Source organism: Homarus americanus, unplaced genomic scaffold (genome assembly GCF_018991925.1).
Source record: "Homarus americanus isolate GMGI-L3 unplaced genomic scaffold, GMGI_Hamer_2.0 scaffold36970, whole genome shotgun sequence".
NCBI lineage: Eukaryota > Metazoa > Arthropoda > Malacostraca > Decapoda > Nephropidae > Homarus > Homarus americanus.
Window position 1 is genome coordinate 5,570,076 of NW_024740094.1, and position 21,857 is coordinate 5,591,932.

At 36.4% G+C, this 21,857-nt stretch overlaps 1 protein-coding gene across 1 annotated transcript in view; it reads right to left on the minus strand.

Annotated features, from left to right (window-relative positions):
* The window catches only part of LOC121875091 (signal-induced proliferation-associated 1-like protein 1), a 206,041-nt gene that overhangs the window by 106,581 nt on the left and 77,603 nt on the right, over positions 1-21,857 (minus strand). The window contains exon 8 of the mRNA XM_042379436.1: positions 10,811-10,917. Coding sequence (XP_042235370.1) covers positions 10,811-10,917 — 107 coding nt within the window. The remainder of the gene's footprint in view (positions 1-10,810; positions 10,918-21,857) is intronic.

A 21,857-nucleotide genomic window follows, 5' to 3' on the forward strand; every position in this document is an offset into this window, starting at 1 on the left:
ATTTTCATTAAAATATTACATCACAAGAATATTTTACCTTAACTGTGACTGAATGAATATATTCTCGGAAATAAATATGGAAATGTAATATTTTTGCTGGAATGACTACATATTATAGTGGGAAGTGGGATAAAATCATGACGAAAGACTTTCGCTTTCTTTCGTTGTTCAAATTATTCTACAGTAATCGCTTTTCGAATGGTTTTCAGTTAAAAAACTGTTGTACTCGTACTCTATTACAATAATATTCTATCCTATCACTAGCCTTATAATCCCACAACTGAAAACCATTCAAAAAGCGATTACGGTAACATCTTTTGAACGAAAGAAAGCGAAAGTCATTGCTTTCGTCACTTTCCACTGTAATACGTACATCATTTCAGCAAAAATATTACATTTCCATGTTCTCAGAAATAAATGGTAGTTTTGTTGAAACGTAATGTACAGTATTTAACATTAAAATGCAAAAATAGCTATAAAACAATTAATACACCCGTAATGTACTGGCTGGCATCTCCACTCGTCCCTGCTCCCGCCAGTCACCTCCTCCCCGCTCTATCCCTCCGCCTCCTCCACATCGTCACTACTGTTGTATTACAATAATATTCTATCCTAATTGACTTGAATAAATACTACGATACCATATTTCTGAATATTTTCATTAAAATCCATCCAAATCATTTTCCTTGCCATCGGCAGCATCAAACAGCTTCTCCCAGTCCTCTCCTTGAACAGGGCTAGAGGGTACGTTCTTTCGAATCGTTTTCAATTAAAAAAATGTTACATCACACTTATATTTTACCTAAACTGCGCCTGAATGAATATATTCCTGGAAATAAATAGTAATTTTGCTGAAACGTGATGTATTTCAATGTAAAATAGGATAAAATACATGACGAAAACAAAAGACTTCACCTAACCTTCCAATGTTCAAGAGATGTTACTCGTTTTTTTAATAGTTTTCGGTTAAAATACTGTTATATTACAATGATATTATATTCATACTGTGCTTGATATACTACATTCACAGAAATGAAATATTTTTGCTGAAATGACGTAAGTATTACAGTGGAATTTGGGATAAAATCGTGACAAAAACAATGACTTTCGCTTTCTTTCGTTCAAAAGATGTTACCGTAATCGCTTTTTGAATGGTTTTCAGTTAAAAAACTGTTGCATCACAAGTGAATTAGGATAGAATATTATTGTAATACAACAGTTTTTTAACTGAAAACCATTCGAAAAGCGATTACGGTAACATCTTTTGAGCGAAAGAAAGCGAGTCATTGCTTTCGTCACTTTCCACTGTAATACGTACGTCATTTCAGCAAAATATTACATTTCCATATTCTCAGAAATAAATAGTACTTTTGCTGAAACGTGATGTATTTCAATGTAAATTAGGATAAAATACATGACGAAAACAAGAGACTTTGCCTAACCTTCCGATGTTCAAGAGATGTTACTCGTTTTTTTAGTAGTTTTCGGTTAAAATACTCTTACATTAGTGATATTCTATTCATACTGTGCTTGATATAATACATTCACGGAAATGTAATATTTTTGCAACTACAATGCTGATGTCAACACAAGTGTGGTTACAGCGAGACTGACTGAGTGAGGGAGAGCTATGCGTGTGTGTGAGGTTGCGGGAGCAGGCGGTGTCCCGTGTTCGGTGCCGCGCGCGAGTTGAATGGTGCTCGATTTGATTGTACTTCAATTACTTCAATGTACAGAATATTCCTCCGTAGGGGCAATCCGCATATTTGCGAATCCGTGAATGCTAAACCCACGTATATGAAGGGCCGACTGTATACAGTATTACCCCGCTTAACGCGGTTTCACTTAGCGCGTTTTACCGTATACGCGGTGCCTCGCCAGAGCTGAACTTTCACTTAACGTGGGTTTTTTCCACGTATACGCGGTGAGTGTCCAGCTCGAGAGCTATTTTTAGATTCGCCCCACCCGCCACCCTGCCTGACTGCCTGTTTTAGCTCATAAAATTCATACAAATTACCCAGCCAGAATATAATTTACATTGCTGGAATTCTTACAATATGATGATCATTTTGAATATAAACATCATAGATTTTGCATTAGACATACAAATTTTAGATATAATGTTTACTCTGAGTAAATATGTTATTTTTTGTGCAAAATATATGACATTTGTATTCAAAATATTCCTGGGCTTACAAGGAATCCAGCAATGTCAATTATATTATCCTAACTTTAGTTTGAGGTATTATTTATTACTAAAAAGGTAAATATTCTGGTTTTCCCACACACTGGTGGGACGGTTGGTGGGGGGTGGGGGGGAGGGAGGGACAGACCGACCATCTGTTACCATGTGAAGAATATTTTAAGTGAGTCACTAGTGTTTACACTACACCAACCAGTAACATTTGATGCCATTACTTGAAGTGAATTGGCCTTATTTTAAAAAACCAAGGATGTGTAAACAGCACTGGTCAATGGGATGGTTGGTAAAGGACTACTGGGTCAGTAAGCTCCCAATGGTAAGTGTCACATTTGGGGTACCGGTCTTATACAGCGAATAGGTGCTCAAAAGCTACTTTTTAAATGGAAATTTTGGGGGCCGTCTTATACAGCCTGTCGCCTTGTAGGCTGAGATATACGGTATGGAAAGACAGACAAAAAAGGGAAAAAATTTATCAGTCAACAATAAATAAGAATAACACCAAAAATCGGGCCCGTTGTAAAGGTGGTTGGTCCAGACTCCGGGCCAGAGCGTTAAACCAAACTACGTATGCACTTGTCTCTCTGCTACATTGTTTACAGCTGTCGCATAAATAAACACGCAATATGACGAATTTCAGGTTCATTTTAAGTAATAATTTTTGCTTTTACAGAACTTTAATCAATTTGTTCACACTTATTTTAAGTATCTTATGAGTAATGATGTTAAAGTTTTAATCATATTTAAGGAATTAGCAATATTTTACTCAAAATTCACCAGAGACTATTGAAATCCGACAGCACCCACGTAAAAATGGGTGGAGCCAAATCAGGTTTCAACTAGGCGAAATCCTTTTCAATTCTTTCACGCCATGCGCTTTGCTTTAGGTCCTATCCAATATACTACAATACAGGTATATATAATTATTTTTATTATTATATCCCAGTTTTTTATTGTCTTACATGCCCACAACTCTTCAATATTAATCAAAATATTCTCCATAAGCGGCCATGATCCGCATATTTACACAGTGTGTACGTGAGAGAAACTCCCTGATTGCTTGTTAGCTATTCGGGCCGCTTGGTCGCTGTTCAAGACTAACGCCTGATCAAGGTATTAGCTCTTCCCTCTGAATGTTCCATACGCACAGCTCAAAAGCAGTGTCTGCGCATACAGAATAGCAAACGCATTAGCTATTCCATAAATTGAAAAAGCATTACAATAAATGTCTTTTATTTACCTGATGACTTATTTTTTTACTTTCAATTGCTGTATTTTGTCTTTCTATTTCTTCTTTTGTTTTAAATTAAGTGATTTTAGATGTACAGTAAAACCTCGATTAACCGACCACATATGGGGGGAAGGGGCCGACGGATAATCGAAAAGGTCGGTTAATAGTACATAAAAACTACGGAAATAAAACATACATTTTCAAATTACATTTCCCTAACCTACCTCATTTTAAGTCCCTCTATTCATTTTTGTTCATTTGCCATTCATATTTCAATAGAATTTGCTTTAAAACATTAACCACTTTAGTAAATAAATATGAACCAGCACAGAAACCGTGAATAAAAAATGGAAAAGTCAAAGAACATATGTCATCACAAAAATTGTGACCAAGTCCCAGGTTGCTCATCTGACTTTCTACCTCATTTACCCACAATTGCAGGGTCTCAATTGCTTCTCTTACTATTGACAACACAACATACATATATTGTTTCTCACTCTTGATTTTTTTTTTCATTTTTGCATTTACAATACAGTCGACCCTCGTTAATTCGGACCCCTTTAATCCGGATTTCAGATAATTCGGACAAAATCTGAACAAACTGTTTTTTTTTTTTTTTTTTTAAAGATTTGTGGAATATTACCTACGCGGACCTTAAGCTAAAATGCTGGTCCACCCACTGCTGGGATAAAACACCAGCATCTTTTTGGTTAAATGTAACATCTCCACCACTAGTGTGGCGGGGGGGGGATGCAACTTTTAGCTTCAGACATGAAAAATATTTACCATTTACTGCCAGTAAACAATGGAAACGTAAAATATGTACCAATTAGTAATGAAAAGTTGTGCAGTTCCTTCAGCAAATGAAGCTCACCAACTTACAATAGGCTAAATTACCTTACAACGTGTTTTCAGTAGTCTATGTTGAAGTTCTTAGCACAGGCTAACTTATCATATACGGTATCACAGTTCTCATTGATCTACAAAAAATACCGGTAATAAAAACCTTTTTGATATTTCACACTTAATATAATACCCGGTAATCTACTTCAACCTCCTATTGTTTACAACGACACATGACGCACCACCAGCTGTTGAGTATCAGCTAGACGGTACACGTGTTTTTCGAATCGTTTTCAGTTAAAAAACTGTTACATCACATGTATATTTTACCTTAACTGTGCCTGAATGAATATATTCTCGGAAATAAATAGTAGTTTTGCTGAAACGTGATGTATTTTAATGTAAAATAGGATAAAATACATGACGAAAACAAAAGATTTTACCTAACCTTCCGATGTTCAAGAGAAGTTACTCGTTTTTTTTATAGTTTTTGGTTAAAATACTGTTATATTACAATGGTATTCTATTCATACTGTGCTTGATATAATGCATTCACGGAAATGTAATATTTTTGCTGAAATGACGTACGTATTACAGTGGAAAGTGGGATAAAATCGTGACGAAAACAATGACTTTCGCTTTCTTTCGTTCAAAAGATGTTACCGTAATCGCTTTTCGATTGGTTTTCAGTTAAAAAACTGTTGTATTACAATAATATTCTATCCTAATTGACTTGAATAAATACTACGATACCATATTTCTGAATATTTTCATTAAAATCATCCAAATCATTTTCCTTGTCATCGTCTGCAGCACCAAACAGCTTCTCCCAGTCCTCTCCTTGAACAGGGCTAGAGGGTACGTGTTTTTCGAATCGTTTTCAGTTAAAAAACTGTTACATCACACGTATATTTTACCTAAACTGCGCCTGAATGAATATATTCTCGGAAATAAATAGTAGTTTTGCTGAAACGTGATGTATTTCAATGTAAAATAGGATAAAATACATGACGAAAACAAAAGACTTTACCTAAGCTTCCGATGTTCTTGAGATGTTATTCGTTTTTTTATAGTTTTCGGTTAAAATACTGTTATATTACAATGGTATTCTATTCATACTGTGCTTGATATAATACATTCACGGAAATTTAATATTTTTACTGAAATTACATACGTATTACAGTGGAAAGTGGGATAAAATCGTGACGAAAACAATGACTTTGAAATATAATGCAATATTAACCCCTAAATCGGTTAATTCGGACAATCGGCTAAAACGGACACCCTTCCCCCCCTATTAGTCCGAATTAACGAGGGTCGACTGTATTTATGGTTCTTCATTACTATTATTATTATTATTATTGTCATTATCATTATTAATATTATTACATTATTGTCCCCCAGGCCCGGCGTGGGTCAGTGACCTATGCCCGGTAGGCTAATCCCTGTACAGTATTACTCGCCTAACGCGGTTTCACTTAACGCCAGTTTTTTCATGGTGCTCGCCAGAAGCGAACTTTCACTTAACACGGATTTTTTCCACATATACGCGGTGAGTGTCCAGCTCGAGAAGCTATTTCTTTAGATTTGCCCCAACCGCCACCCTGCCGGTTTTAGCTCATAAATTCATACAAATTACCAGGCCAGAATATAATTTACATTGCTGGAATTCTTACAATATGATGATCATTTTGAATATAAACATCATAGATTTTGCATTAGACATACAAATTTTAGATATAATGTTTATTCTGAGTAAATATGTTATTTTTTATGCAAAATATATGACATTTGTATTCAAAATATTCCTGGTCTTACAAGGAATCCAGCAATGTCAATTATATTATCCTAACTTTAGTTTGAGGTATTATTTATTACTAAAAAGTTAAATATTCTGGTTTTCCCACACATCTCCTTGGGACGGTTGGTGGGGGGTGGGGGGGAGGGAGGGACCGACCGACCATCTGTTACCCTGTGAAGAATATATTTTTTTTTATTAACTGAAGATATTTGTTTTAGCTCATAAAATTCATACAAATTACCCGGTCAGAATATAATTTACATTGCTGGAATTCTTATAATTTGATGATCATTTTGAATATAAACATCATAGATTTTGCATTAGACATACAAATTTTAGATAAAATGTTTACTCTGAGTAGATATGTTCTCTTTTGTGCAAAATATATGACATTTATATTCAAAATATTCCTGGTCTTACAAGGAATCCAGCAATGTCAATTATATTATCCTAACTTTAATCTGAGGTATTATTTAATACAAAATGTTAAAATTTATTTTTTTCACCCAACCTTTCTCTTGAAGGGAGGATTGGTGGGGGGGTGGGGGGAGGGTTGGGACTGACCGCGCGGTTGGAAGAGGGGGGGAGGCAAGGTGGGGTACTTTGATTGACAGATAGTGTCGTGAAGAATATTTTTTTTTTTATTAACTGAAGATATTTGTTTTAGCTCATAAAATGCATACAAATTACCCGGCCAGAATATAATTTACATTGCTGGAATTCTTACAATTTGGTGATCATTTTGAATATAAACATCATATATTTTGCATTAGACATACAAATTTTAGATAAAATGTTTTCTCTGAGTAAATATGTTATTCTTTTGTGCAAAATATATGACATTTATATTCAAAATATTCCCTATTATATGAATCCAGCAATGTCAATTGTATTATCCTAACTTTAGTTTGAGGTATTATTTATTAAAAATTTAGTGGTTTTCCCCCAAAAATTTCTCAGAGAGGGAAGAGCCAGCAGTGTAGTGTGAGAAGAGGGGGAGGGAGTTGAGTCCATTATTTGAATGGACATTAACTTGGCGACTGTATTTCTCTATTTCTCTTAAGTATTAATTGTGTGCATGTACCATCATAAAATTAAGATGTTATTTTTACTACAACATAGTTATGTGTCGTCAAAAAGTGGAGTTTGGGGGTCTGGCCGGTTTCTATTGGAATTAATCCCATATGTTCTGTTGTTCACTTAACGCGGTACCCTCTGGGTTTTATTGACCGCGTTAAGTGGGGTACAACTGTATATAAAAAAAAAAAAAATTTTTTTTAGGAGTTCGGGATTGACGGTTAATTCGAAAGTCAGTTAATCGAGGGTCGATTTATCGAGGTTTTACTGTATATAGTATATAAAGACTTAGGCTATGATTTAGTGGGATTTTAAACATTGTTCTGTAAGTATAGTATGCACATAGCATGTGTTCCGACTTATGTACAAATCCGACTGAAGAACATCCTCAGAAAATAGTCACTACAGAAAACCCATATGATATATTTGGAACTTCTCCATTGATAAACTTCTGATCATTAAAAAACTCAAGATTTTGTATTATATTTTAGCCAAGTTCATTCAACAAAATGAACAATTAAAAGCAGATGAGATCTATGGTTACTTATTTTGAAAGTGAATGAAGTTAGTGAGAGACAAATCTGCCAAAACATCATTCAGACAAGAATACTGTACAAATACAGTACAGGAAAGCCTCCGATAATGACGGTTCTACAAACAACAATTCATATTTAAGACCCTGGTTAGGATCCAATTCAATTTACACCATTATTTTCTTTGCATTTACGACAAAAATAGAAAGAAATTATAAAATAAAATTACATTCTCATATAAATAATAACTAAATCCGGTATGTATTTAAGAAAAAAAAATCAGGCCTTGCGCACGGAGGCCGCCAGGCTTGTGAGTGGTGACGCCAGCATCACAAGTATAAACAGTCGCAGCAGGCGAGCCCTTTGTTTTCATGCATCTGAACAGGAAAAGAAGAAAAACTTTCTTAGGTCTCTTATGGCATTTTTGCGTCACTATTCAACATGAACAAGAGAGCAAGTGATGGTAGTGCTGGTTCAAAAGCTAAAAGAAAGTGTATAAGCTTAACTAAGAAACTAGATGTGTTAAAACGACACGAAAAGGGTGACAGGTCTGTGGATATTATATGGAGCAAGCAATGAACATATTTTCTGAAGTGGATTCATTAACAGAACAAAGCATTAAAATTAACAAGGATGTGAAAAATGCATATGACTTCTACATAAAGATGTATAAGGAGAAAAGAAAGCAGCTGTGCAAGGTTCTTTCGACAGCTTTATTATTCAAAGGCCTAAACCATCAACTTCAGCTACACCATCAAATTCAGCTTTAGCTGCAGCTTCAGCAACAACTACAGTTTCAGCAACAGCTTCAGCAACAGCTATGGCATCTTTATGGAAAGCTACAGCTTCAGCCAGAGATGAACATGATGACTTCGTCATCTGAGTAAAAACTCACACAACATTCATTGGCTGTCCTTATGTTTTAGACTTTACCACTATTGGTGAGTACAATTTTTGTTTTACATTCGTAAATATCATTTAAAAGATATATGAACAGTTGTAAGTGTTGCTTTCATATTCTTATGTAGAGAAATGACAATATGTTTTCAAATGTATGCACTTACATACGTTGGCGTTGCGCAATCCGTCTCACATTTTTCTTTGCTATTAATGGTTAGCTACTTCTATTGTTCCATTTATTAACATAAAGTAACATTAATTATACATATTAATTTTCTTTACATTAATTTTGCTACAGCTACAACCAGGGTCTTATTTTCTTCAGTTTCATATGTAGAACCCTCGACGGGTTTAAACACTCACAAAAACAATGCCGTCTTGTCTCCTCTTGTGTGCTTTAATATTCTACGTATTATTAATGAATTGTATTGTTCATTTCGCATATATAAAGATTAATTTAATCAATTACATATTCAGTAATAAACAATAATGAATCTTTAGTATATATTTTTAATAAGATAAATGACGCCATTTCCTTGAGTGCGCACGTACTGTATATACGTTGGCATTCCACGATCAGTCTCTCATTTTTTTTGTTTACCATCAGCGGTTACTTCTACTGTACATTAAATAACATTAATTAAAACATACTTATTTGTCTACATTAATTTTACTACAGCAACAACCAGGGTCTTATTTTCTTCAGTTTCAGATGGATAACTGACATTATGGGTGTAAACACTGATAACAACAATGGCGTCCCATCTCCTCTTGTGTGACCATATTATTATTACAATTGATTTATATTGTATAAGGAGCATTCATAAACATTATTTAAAGAATATAGTTTGCATTTTTCATTAATTTTATTGTTGGGTGGAAAAGAGGGTAAAATGCCACACAAAAGATATGAAAAGGTCAGACTTTGGAATGCATCTCATTATTATTGCTTTATTTTAATGGTAATTATTGATTCACCTTACACTGAAATATTGAATAACACATTACCGTCATTATTCGAGACTTTACTGTACTGTACATAGAGAGAAGACAGGGACTACCACGTTAATATTTAAAAAGTTTAATAAATCTGCATTTCACCGAGCTGGCAAAATCTTTGTCCCTTCCTATAGTCCCATTAATATTTGTACTCAACATTAAATATGCTTAACAATAATTCATACTGACCTGTTAGTGTGTTCAATTTGTACTCAACATTAAATATGCTTAACAATAACTCATACTGACCTGTTAGTGTGTTCAATTTGTACTCAACATTAAATATGCTTAACAATAATTCATACTGACCTGTTAGTGTGTTCAATTTGTACTCAACATTAAATATGCTTAACAATAATTCATACTGACCTGTTAGTGTGTTCAATTTGTACTCAACATTAAATATGCTTAACAATAACTCATACTGACCTGTTAGTGTGTTCAATTTGTACTCAACATTAAATATGCTTAACAATAATTCATACTGACCTGTTAGTGTGTTCAATTTGTACTCAACATTAAATATGCTTAACAATAATTCATACTGACCTGTTAGTGTGTTCAATTTGTACTCAACATTAAATATGCTTAACAATAATTCATACTGACCTGTTAGTGTGTTCAATCTCTATAAATCCACAAATGCTACACATCTACCATATATTGTTTAAGTCTTTCAACAAACTTTCCAGTTTGATTGAGCCACATAGTGTTTACTGAAAGACACAAATTTCTCTTTCCCTCTTTTATCTTATATCAGGCACTTTCTCTTCATTTATCAAGATTCAGTATGATGGCTGTTGCACTTAAAAGCACAGTGGCACATGCAACAACTTGGCCACTGCATATCTTCACACATTGTACTGTGGAAACCAATGTTAACCCTCAATATACACATCAAAGTACTGTAACCTTCCTCCTGCTTCACTATAAAAATAAAACCAATAGTGATCACAGAAAATTTGACCCTAAAATAAGTTAAGTTAAAAAAAAAAGCAAATGAGCATTAATAGATGAGGCAAAATAAATAATAAATGCAATAAGTATACAGCTGATAAATTTCAGAGTCCATTTACAGAAAGTAGTGTGAGATTATCTAATCAATAACCTACAATATGCTCTGCAACTTTAACCTTCTTAAGCTTACCATAGCCAGCATATCAAGTACCATACATATCATTTCCTTTTTGTATGACTAAGTTAGTTAAGCAAAGTAACACACTTACCCTTTGCCAAGAGGAAATCAGTAAAAGTTTTAGACTTGGGAAAAGTTGCTCCTTCAGGCATCATAGGACCAAACAGAGGGACATCTCTGAATCTGCTCACAGTAACTCTGCAAATTTCAACATATTTGTTCTATTATTTCATTGAAAATTATCATATCATTACAGGCCAGGGATAATCCAAACTTATGCCAGGGAAAATTTATTACTATGATACTAAAGATAATTATCTTTCTTAAACAATACTATTAAAGTGTGTTAGAGATAATGAAAGGTTCTAGTTAAGAAACAGAGCAGGAAGTCAGGAGTAGTGACTGCTTTAGTGGAGATACAGTAATATCTCCGCTAGCCGAAATCCCTCTTAATCAGAACTCTCCAATAGCTGGAATTTAAATTTTTTAGGAAAATCATTCCCAAAGCCAGATTTTTCCAGAAAATTTCAGCTTTGGGAATGGTTTTCCAAGGGGCACATTTTCTAGAAAATTCCAAGAAAATTTTTTCCAGTAGTACCTGGAAAATTCCAGGGATGGGGGATGTTTTTTCCGGGTTTGAGAGACGAAAATCAAGCGCATTTTCCGGAAATTCTGAAAAAAAGTTTGGGGTACCCAGAAAATTCCGGGGATGGGGGATTTCTTTCAGGCTTGGGGAGATGATGCAATGAGCAATTTCTGGAACTTCAGAGAAAATTTTCCCAATACAATACAGTGGTCCCTCGGTGAGCGCCTCGGTTAATGAGATTTCGGTTAACGAGTTACCTTCCATAAGATTCTTAACTTTGGTTAACGAGCAATCCCTCGATTAACGAATTTCTTACAAGCCGACCTGAACATGTTTTCGCTTGCATTTGGCGGTCCACCAGCTGTAGTATTAGTCCGCCAATACAGTAATCGGTTCTAGGGCTTAAATTCCTTATTCATTTTAGCAAATATCAAGAAGTTTAACTATTCAATAATTTTAAAAGTTTAATAATAAATTGTTTAGTCATTTTAACAATTATTGAACATAATTGAAGGTAATGAAACTAGTTTTATGCACGCCATCCAGCCTCTCAACACACCATACAGGCGTCAGTCTTTGTGTCTTTTCAGTGGAGGTAACATCTTGCTTGAGACTCTCTTCAACTAAATGCTTTTTTTCTGTGTTTGCAAACAAATTATTGGTCATTTTGAAATTTATTTTTCATGTTGACAATATATAATGCAGTGCAGTGTTGATTTAAAGAAAATAATCTTGAATTACACCAAGAGAACTAAAATTTTAAGGGTGAAATGGCACCATGGGGTGACTTCTCTTCCACCCCAATGCCTTCTCTTCTCCCTTCTCCTCCACCCCCATTCTAATTCCCATCATCATCATCATCACCCAGGAGCCTTCTACATACACACCTCAAAGTAAGTGCATTTTTCTACCCTTTTTGTTGAATTTAGGCAATTTTCGGTGAGCTGGAACCAATTACCCTAAAACCCATTGAAACAATGGTTTCGGTTAATGAGTTTTTCGATTAACAAGCAACCTTCTAGAACGGATTGTGCTCGTTAACCGAGGGAACCACTGTACCAAGAAAGTTCCAAAAAATTACGGGAATGAGGGATTTTTTCTGGCATAGAGTCATCTCGTTACCCGGAAATCTCTCATCCCTGGAAGTGCTCTGCACCAATTATTCCTGCTAATGGAGATATCCCTGTAGTCTACTAACCCCTTGTGTACGGGGTCCCTTCTTAGCTGAATAAAACAGTTTGTCATTAGCCAAATGAAATATTAAAATTATATCCCCATAATGAAGGGGTTAAGATTAAGATTAAAGACAAAGATTATTAATATCTTTTAACACCAGACTGTACTTGTTTACTGCTTTCACCCCAGAAGCAGTAATTGAAGGTCTCAAAAATACACACAGTAGGAGACTAGAGGCTGTCATAACAGTCACAATCCAAAGTTTCTTTACCACCCCTGCTGGAGGGATGGTGAAACCAGGGTTGAAGATAAGCCAAACAAACAGACATACACTCGTTCAGTGGTTTGTTAATGAGGCACAATGACGGTGGGGCTCACACACCACCACCTCAACAGTCACTCGGGCAAAACACACAGGTATGGAATATGATTCAAAACATTGACAAGATATGGTATGTTAGTAAGGCTATAATTATTTTATGAATATTAATATATAAAAACAGCACAAAGCATAGTGTATGTCTGTTTGCTTGGCCTTTCTTCAACCTTGGCTTCTTCCCTCCAACAAGAGGGTAAAGAAATATTAGATTGTATGTAAAATGAAAGACAAAAGTCGTGTTGTGAAATTTGGTGAAAACATATGCCGAAGGGCTAAAACTTTTGGTGCATTCTACCTTGTGATACGGCTCTCATAATGTTTCAAGAGTTACCGGTATATTTAGTCTTCGGACAAAACTACGACAGAACTTTTATCTTTGATTGTACATGGTTAAAAGCCAACAGAGGCTGTCATAATACAGAACCTGTTTTAACAGGCAACAGAGGCTGTCATAATACATGTTTTAACAGGCAACAGAGGCTGTCATAATACATGTCTTAACAGGCAACAGAGGCTGTCATAATACATGTTTTAACAGGCAACAGAGGCTGTCATAATACAGTACATGTTTTAACAGGCAAAAGAGGCTGTCATAATACATGTTTTAACAGGCAACAGAGGCTGTCATAATACATGTTTTAACAGACAACAGAGGCTGTCATAATACATGTTTTAACAGGCAACAGAGGCTGTCATAATACATGTTTTAACAGGCAACAGAGGCTGTCATAATACATGTTTTAACAGGCAACAGAGGCTGTCATAACACATGTAACAGGCAACAGAGGCTGTCATAACACATGTTTTAACAGGCAAAAGAGGCTGTCATAATACATGTTTTAACAGGCAACAGAGGCTGTCATAATACAGTACATGTTTTAACAGGCAAAAGAGCCTGTCATAATACATGTTTTAACAGGCAAAAGAGCCTGTCATAATACATGTTTTAACATGCAATAGAGGCTGTCATAATACAGTACATGTTTTAACAGGCAAAAGAGCCTGTCATAATACAGTACATGTTTTAACAGGCAAAAGAGCCTGTCATAATACATGTTTTAACATGCAATAGAGGCTGTCATAATACAGTACATGTTTTAACAGGCAAAAGAGCCTGTCATAATACATGTTTTAACAGGCAAAAGAGCCTGTCATAATACATGATTTAACATGCAATAGAGGCTGTCATAATACATGTTTCAACAGGCAACAGAGGCTGTCATAATACATGTTTCAACAGGCAACAGAGGCTGTCATAATACATGTTTTAACAGGCAACAGAGGCTGTCATAATACATGTTTTAACATGCAATAGAGGCTGTCATAATACATGTTTTAACAGGCAACAGAGGCTGTCATAATACATGATTTAACATGCAATAGAGGCTGTCATAATACATGTTTCAACAGGCAACAGAGGCTGGGTAATACATGTTTCAACGAGCAACAGAGGCTGTCATAATACATATTTTTAACAGGCAACAGAGGCTGTCATAATACATGTTTTAACATGCAATAGAACTGTCATAATACACATGTTTTAACAGAGCAACAGAGGCTGTCATAATACATGTTTTAACATGCAATAGAGCTGTCATAATACATGTTTTAACAGGCAACAAGGCTGTCATAATACATGTTTTGTATGAGCAACAGAGGCTGTCATAATACATGTTTTAACAGGCAACAGAGGCTGTCATAATACATGTTTTAACAGGCAACAGAGGCTGTCATAATACATGTTTTAACAGACAACAGAGGCTGTCATAATACATGTTTTAACAGGCAAAAGAGCCTGTCATAATACATGTTTTAACAGGCAACAGAGGCTGTCATAATACATGTTTTAACAGGCAACAGAGGCTGTCATAATACAGTACATGTTTAAACAGGCAACAGAGGCTGTCATAATACATGTCTTAACAGGCAACAGAGGCTGTCATAATGAGTACAAGTTTTAACAGGCAACAGAGGCTGTCATAACATATTTTAACAGGCAACAAGGGCTGTCATAATACAGTACATGTTTAAACAAACAACAGAGGCTGTCATAATACATATTTTAACAGGCAACAGGGCTGTCATAATACATATTTAACAGGAAACAGAGCATAATACATGTAACAGACAGGGGCTGTCAAAATACATGTCCTAACAGGCAACAGAGGCTGTCATAATACAGTACATGTTTTAACAGGCAAGAGGCTGTCATAATACATGTTTTAACAGGCACACAGGGCTGTCATAATACATGTCATAACAGGCAACAGAGGCTGTCATAATACATGTCTTAACAGGCAACAGGGCTGTCAAAACATGTATAACAGGCAACAGAGCTGTCATAACATGTTTTAACAGGCAACAGAGGCTGTCATATCATTACATGTTTTAACAGGCAACAGGGCTCTACAATACAGTACATGTTTTAACAGGCAACAGAGGCTGTCATAATACAGTACATGTTTTAACAGGCAACAGAGGCTGTCATAACTTGTTTTTAACAGGCAACAGAGGCTGTCATAATACATGTCATAACAGGCAACAAGTGTCATAATACATGTTTTAACAGGCAACAGAGGCTGTCATAATACATGTCATAACAGGCAACAGAGGCTGTCATAATACATGTCATAACAGGCAACAGAGGCTGTCATAATACATGTTTAACAGGCAACAGAGGCTTACAATAAAATTACCTGTTTTAACAGGCAACAGAGGCTGTCATAATACATGTTTTAACAGGCAACAGGCTGTCATAATACATGTCATAACAGGCAACAAGGCTGTCATAATACATGTTAACAGACAACAGAGGCTGTCATAATACATGTTTAACAGGCAACAGAGGCTGTCATAATACATGTCATAACAGGCAACAGAGGCTGTCTAATCATATCGTAACAGGAACAGAGGCTGTCATAATACATGTTTTAACAGGCAACAGAGGCTGTCATAATACAGTACATGTTTTAACAGGCAACAGAGGCTGTCACAATACAGTACATGTTTTAACAGGCAACAAGGCTGTCACAATACAGTACATGTTTTAACAGGCAACTGGGGCTGTCATAATACATATTTTAACAGGCAACAGATGTCATAATACAGTACATGTTTTAACAGGCAACAGAGGCTGTCATAACATATTTTAACAGGCAACAGAGGCTGTCATAATACAGTACATGTTTTAACAGGCAACAGTGGCTGTCATAATATTTTAACAGGCAACGAGGCTGTCAAAATACATGTAACAGGCAACAGAGGCTGTTATAACATATTCTAACAGGCAACAGGGGCAGTCATAATACATGTTTTAACAGGCAACAGAGGCTGTCTATACATGTCTTAAAGGAACCAGAGGCTGTCAAATACATGTCCTAACAGGCAACAGAGGCTGTCATAATACATGTTTTAACAGGCAACAGAGGCTGTCATAATACATGTTTTAACAGGCAACAGAGGCTGTCATAACATATTTTAACAGGCAACAGAGGGCTGTCATAATACAGTACATGAATTAACAGGCAACAGAGGCAGTCATAATACATGTTTTAACAGGCAACAGAGGCTGTCATAATACATGTTTTAACAGGCAACAGAGGCTGTCATAATACATGTTTTAACAGGCAACAAGGCTGTCATAATACATGTCTTAACAGGCAGAGGCTGTCAAAATACATGTCCTAACAGGCAACAGAGGCTGTCATAATACATGTTTAACAGGCAACAAGGCTGTCATAACATATTTTAACAGGCAACAGAGGATGTCATAATACATGTTTTAACAGGCAACAGAGGCTGTCATAATACATGTTTTAACAGGCAACAGGGCTGTCATATACATGTTTTAACAGGCAGCTGTCATACATGTTTTAACAGGCAACAGAGCTGTATAATACATGTCTTAACAGGCAACAGGGCTGTACATGTTTTAACAGGCAACAGAGGCTGTCATAATACATGTTTTAACAGGCAACAGAGGCTGTCATAATACATGTTTCAACAGGCAACAGAGGCTGTCAACATATTTTAACAGGCAACAGGGCTGTCATAATACAGTACATGAATTAACAGGCAACAGAGGCAGTCATAATACATGTTTTAACAGGCAACAGAGGCTGTCATAATACATGTTTTAACAGGCAACAGAGGCTGTCATAATACATGTTTTAACAGGCAACAGAGGCTGTCATAATACATGTCTAACAGGCAACAGAGGCTGTCAAAATACATGTCTAACAGGCAACAGAGGCTGTCATAATACATGTTTTAACAGGCAACAGAGGCTGTCATAACATATTTTAACAGGCAACAGAGGCTGTCATAATACAGTACATGAATTAACAGGCAACAGAGGCTATCATAACACATGTCTTAACAGACAACAGAGGCTGTCATAATACATGTTTTAACAGGCAACAGAGGCTGTCATAATACATGTTTTAACAGGCAACAGAGGCTGTCATAATACATGTCATAACAGGCAACAGAGGCTGTCAAAATACATGTCCTAACAGGCAACAGAGGCTGTCATAATACATGTTTTAACAGGCAACAGAGGCTGTCATAACATATTTAACAGGCAACAAAGGCTGTCATAATACAGTACATGAATTAACAGGCAACAGAGGCTGTCATAATACATGTTTTAACAGACAACAGAGGCTGTCATAATACATGTCATAACAGGCAACAGAGGCTGTCATAATACATGTTTTAACAGGCAACAGAGCCTATAATACATGTCATAACAGGCAACAGAGGCTGTCATAATATGTTTTAACAGGCAACAGAGGCTGTCATAATATATATCATAACAGGCAACAGAGGCTGTCATAATACATGTTTTAACAGACAACAGAGGCTTTCAAAATACATGTCATAACAGGCAACAGAGGCTGTCATAATACATTCATAACAGGCAACAGAGGCTGTCATAACACATGTCTTAACAGACGAGGCTGCCATAACACATGTCTTAACAGACAACAGAGGCTGTCATAATACATGTTTTAAAGACAGGAGGCTGTCATAACACATGTCTTAACAGGCACAGAGGCTGTCATACATGTTTTAACAGGCAACAGAGGCTGTCATAACACATGTCTTAACAGGCAACAGAGGCTGTCATAAACATGTTTTAACAGACAACAGAGGCTGTCATAATACATGTTTTAACAGGCAAGAGGCTGCAATACATGTCATAACAGGCAACATCGGCTGTCATAATACATGTTTTAACAGGCAACAGAGGCTGTCATAAATATGTTTTAACAGGCAACAGAGGCTGTCATAATACATGTTTTAACAGACAACAGAGGCTACATGTTTTAACAGGCACAGAGGCTGTCATAATACATGTTTTAACAGGCAACAGAGGCTGTCATAATACAGTACATGTTAAACAAGCAACAGAGGCTATAATATGTCTTAACAGGCAACAGAGGCTGTCATAATACATGTTTTAACAGGCAACAGAGGCTGTCATAATACATGTTTTAACAGGCAACAGAGGCTGTCATAATACATGTTTTAACAGACAACAGAGGCTGTCATAATACATGTTTTAACAGGCAACAGAGGCTGTCATAATACATGTTTTAACAGACAACAGAGGCTGTATAATACATGTTTTAACAGGCACGAGGCTGTCATAATACATGTCTTAACAGGCAACAGGAGGCTGTCATAATACATGTCTTAACAGACAACAGAGGCTGTCATAATACATGTCATAACAGGAACAGAGGCTGTCATAATACATGTTTTAACAGGCAACAGAGGCTGTCATAATACATGTTTTAACAGCAAAGAGGCTGTCATAATACATGTTTTAACAGGCAACAGAGGCTGTCATAATACAGTACATGTTTAAACAAGCAACAGAGGCTGCATACATGTCTTAACAGGCAACAGAGGCTGTCATAATACATGTTTAACAGGCAACAGAGGCTGTCATAATACATGTTTTAACAGGCAACAGAGGCTGTCATATTTTGATGTCAAACATGTTTTAACAGGCAACAGAGTCATAATACAGCATGTTTAAAAAGCAACAGAGGCTGTCATAATACATTTAACAGGCAACAGAGGCTGTCATAATACATGTTTTAACAGGCAACAGAGGCCTCATAATACATGTTTAACAGGCAACAGAGGCTGTCATAATGTTTTAACAGGCAACAGAGGCTGTCATAATACATGTTTTAACAGGCAACAGAGGCTGTCACATGTTTTAACAGGCAACAGAGCACATGTTTTAACACAGGCTGTCATACAGTTTTTAACAGGCAACAGAGGCTGTCATAATACATGTTTTAACAGACAACAGAGGCTGTCAAATACTGTTTAACAGGCAACAGAGGCTGTCAATACATGTTTCAACAGGCAACAGAGGCTGTCATAATACATGTTTTAACAGGCAACAGAGGCTGTCATAATACATTGGCAACAGAGGCTGTCATAATTGTTTAACAGGCAACAGAGGCTGTCATAATACATGTTTTAACAGGCAACAGAGGCTGTCATAACACATGTTTTAACAGGCAACAGAGGCTGTCATAATACATGTTTTAACAGGCAACAGAGGCTGTCATAATACATGTTTTAACAGACAACAGAGGTCATAATACATGTTTTCAGGCAACAGACGACAGAATACATGTTTTAACAGCAACAGAGGCTGTCATAATACAGTTAACAGGCACAGGGCTGTCATAACACATGTTTTAACAGGCAACAGAGGCTGTCATAATACATGTTAACAAGCAACAGAGGCTGTCATAATATATGTCTTAACAGGCAACAGAGGCTGTCATAATACATGTTTTAACAGGCAACAGAGGCTGTCATAATACATGTTTTAACAGGCAACAGAGGCTGTCATAATACATGTTTTAACAGACAACAGAGACTGTCATAATACATGTTTTAACAAGCAACAGAGGCTGTCATACAGTAATGTTTAAACACAACAGAGGCTGTCATAACACATGTCTTAACAGGCAACAGAGGCTGTCATAATACATGTCATAACAGGCAACAGAGGCTGTCATAATACATGTTTTAACAGGCAACAGAGGCTGTCATAAAACATGTTTTAACAGACAACAGAGGCTGTCATAATACATGTTTTAACAGGCAACAGAGGTGTCATAATACATGTATAATAAAAACAGAGGCTGTCATAATACATGTCTAACAGACAACAGGAGGCTGTCATAACACATGTTTTAACAGGCAACAGAGGCTGTCATACATGTCTTAACAGACAACAGAGGCTGTCATAATACATGTCTTAACAGACAACAGAGGCTGTCATAACACATGTCTTAACAGACAACAGAGGCTGTCATAATACATGTCTTAACAGACAACAGAGGCTGTCATAATACATGTCTTAACAGACAACAGAGGCTGTCATAATACATGTCTTAAAAGACAGCAGAGGCTGTCATAACACATGTCTTAACAGACAACAGAGCTGTCATAATACATGTTTTAACAGGCAACAGAGGCTCAATACATGTTTTAACAGGCAACAGAGGCTGTCATAATACATGTTTTAACAGGCAACAGAGGCTGTCATAACACATGTCTTAACAGGCAACAGAGGCCGCTTTTAACAGGCAACAGAGGCTGTCATAACACATGTCTTAACAGACAACATAGGCTGTCATAATACATGTCTTAACAGACAACAGAGGCTGTCATAATACATGTCTTAACAGACAACAGAGGCTGTCATATATATGTCTTAACAGACAACAGAGGCTGTCATAATACATGTTTTAACAGGCAACAGAGGCTGTCATAATACATGTCTTAACGTACACAGGAGGTCATAATACATGTTTAACAGGCAACAGAGGCTGTCATAATACATGTCTTAACAGAAGCAAGGCTGTCATAAACACATGTTCCAACAGAGCTGTCATAATACATGTTTTAACAGGCAACAGAGGCTGTCATAATACATGTTTTAACAGACAACAGAGGCTGTCATAACACATGTCTTAACAGACAACAGAGGCTGTCATAATACATGTTTTAACAGGCAACAGAGGCTGTCATAATACATGTCATAACAGACAACAGAGGCTGTCATAATACATGTCTTAACAGGCAACAGAGGCTGTCATAATACATGTCTTAACAGGCAACAGAGGCTGTCATAATACATGTCTTAACAGACAACAGAGGCTGTCATAACACATGTTTTAACAGGCAACAGAGGCTGTCATAACACATGTTTTAACAGGCAACAGAGGCTGTCATAACACATGTTTTAACAGACAACAGAGGCTGTCATAACAGACAACAGAGGCTGTCATAACACTTGTCTTAACAGACAACAGAGGCTGCCTGTAACAGACACAGAGGCTGTCATAATACATGTCTTAACAGGCAACAGAGGCTGTCATAATACATGTCTTAACAGGCACGAGGCTGTCATAATACATGTCTTAACAGGCAACAGAGGCTGTCATAATACATGTTTCAACAACAGAGGCTGTCATAACACATGTTTTAACAGGCACAGAGGCTGTCATAACACATGTGCTTAACAGGCACAGAGGCTGTCATAATACATGTTTTAACAGGACAACAGAGGCTGTCATAACACTTGTCTTAACAGACAACAGAGGCTGTCATAATACATGTTTTAACAGACAACAGAGGCTGTCATAATACATGTGTAACAGACAACAGAGGCTGTCATACATGTCTTAACAGACAACAGAGGCTGTCATAATACATGTTTTAACAGGCAACAGAGGCTGTCATAATACATGTTTTAACAGGCAACAGAGGCTGTCATAATACATGTTTTAACAGGCAACAGAGGCTGTCATAACACATGTCTTAACAGACAACAGAGGCTGTCATAATACATGTTTTAACAGGCAACAGAGGCTGTCATAATACATGTTTTAACAGGCAACAGAGGCTGTCGTAACACATGTCTTAACAGACAACAGAGGCTGTCATAACACA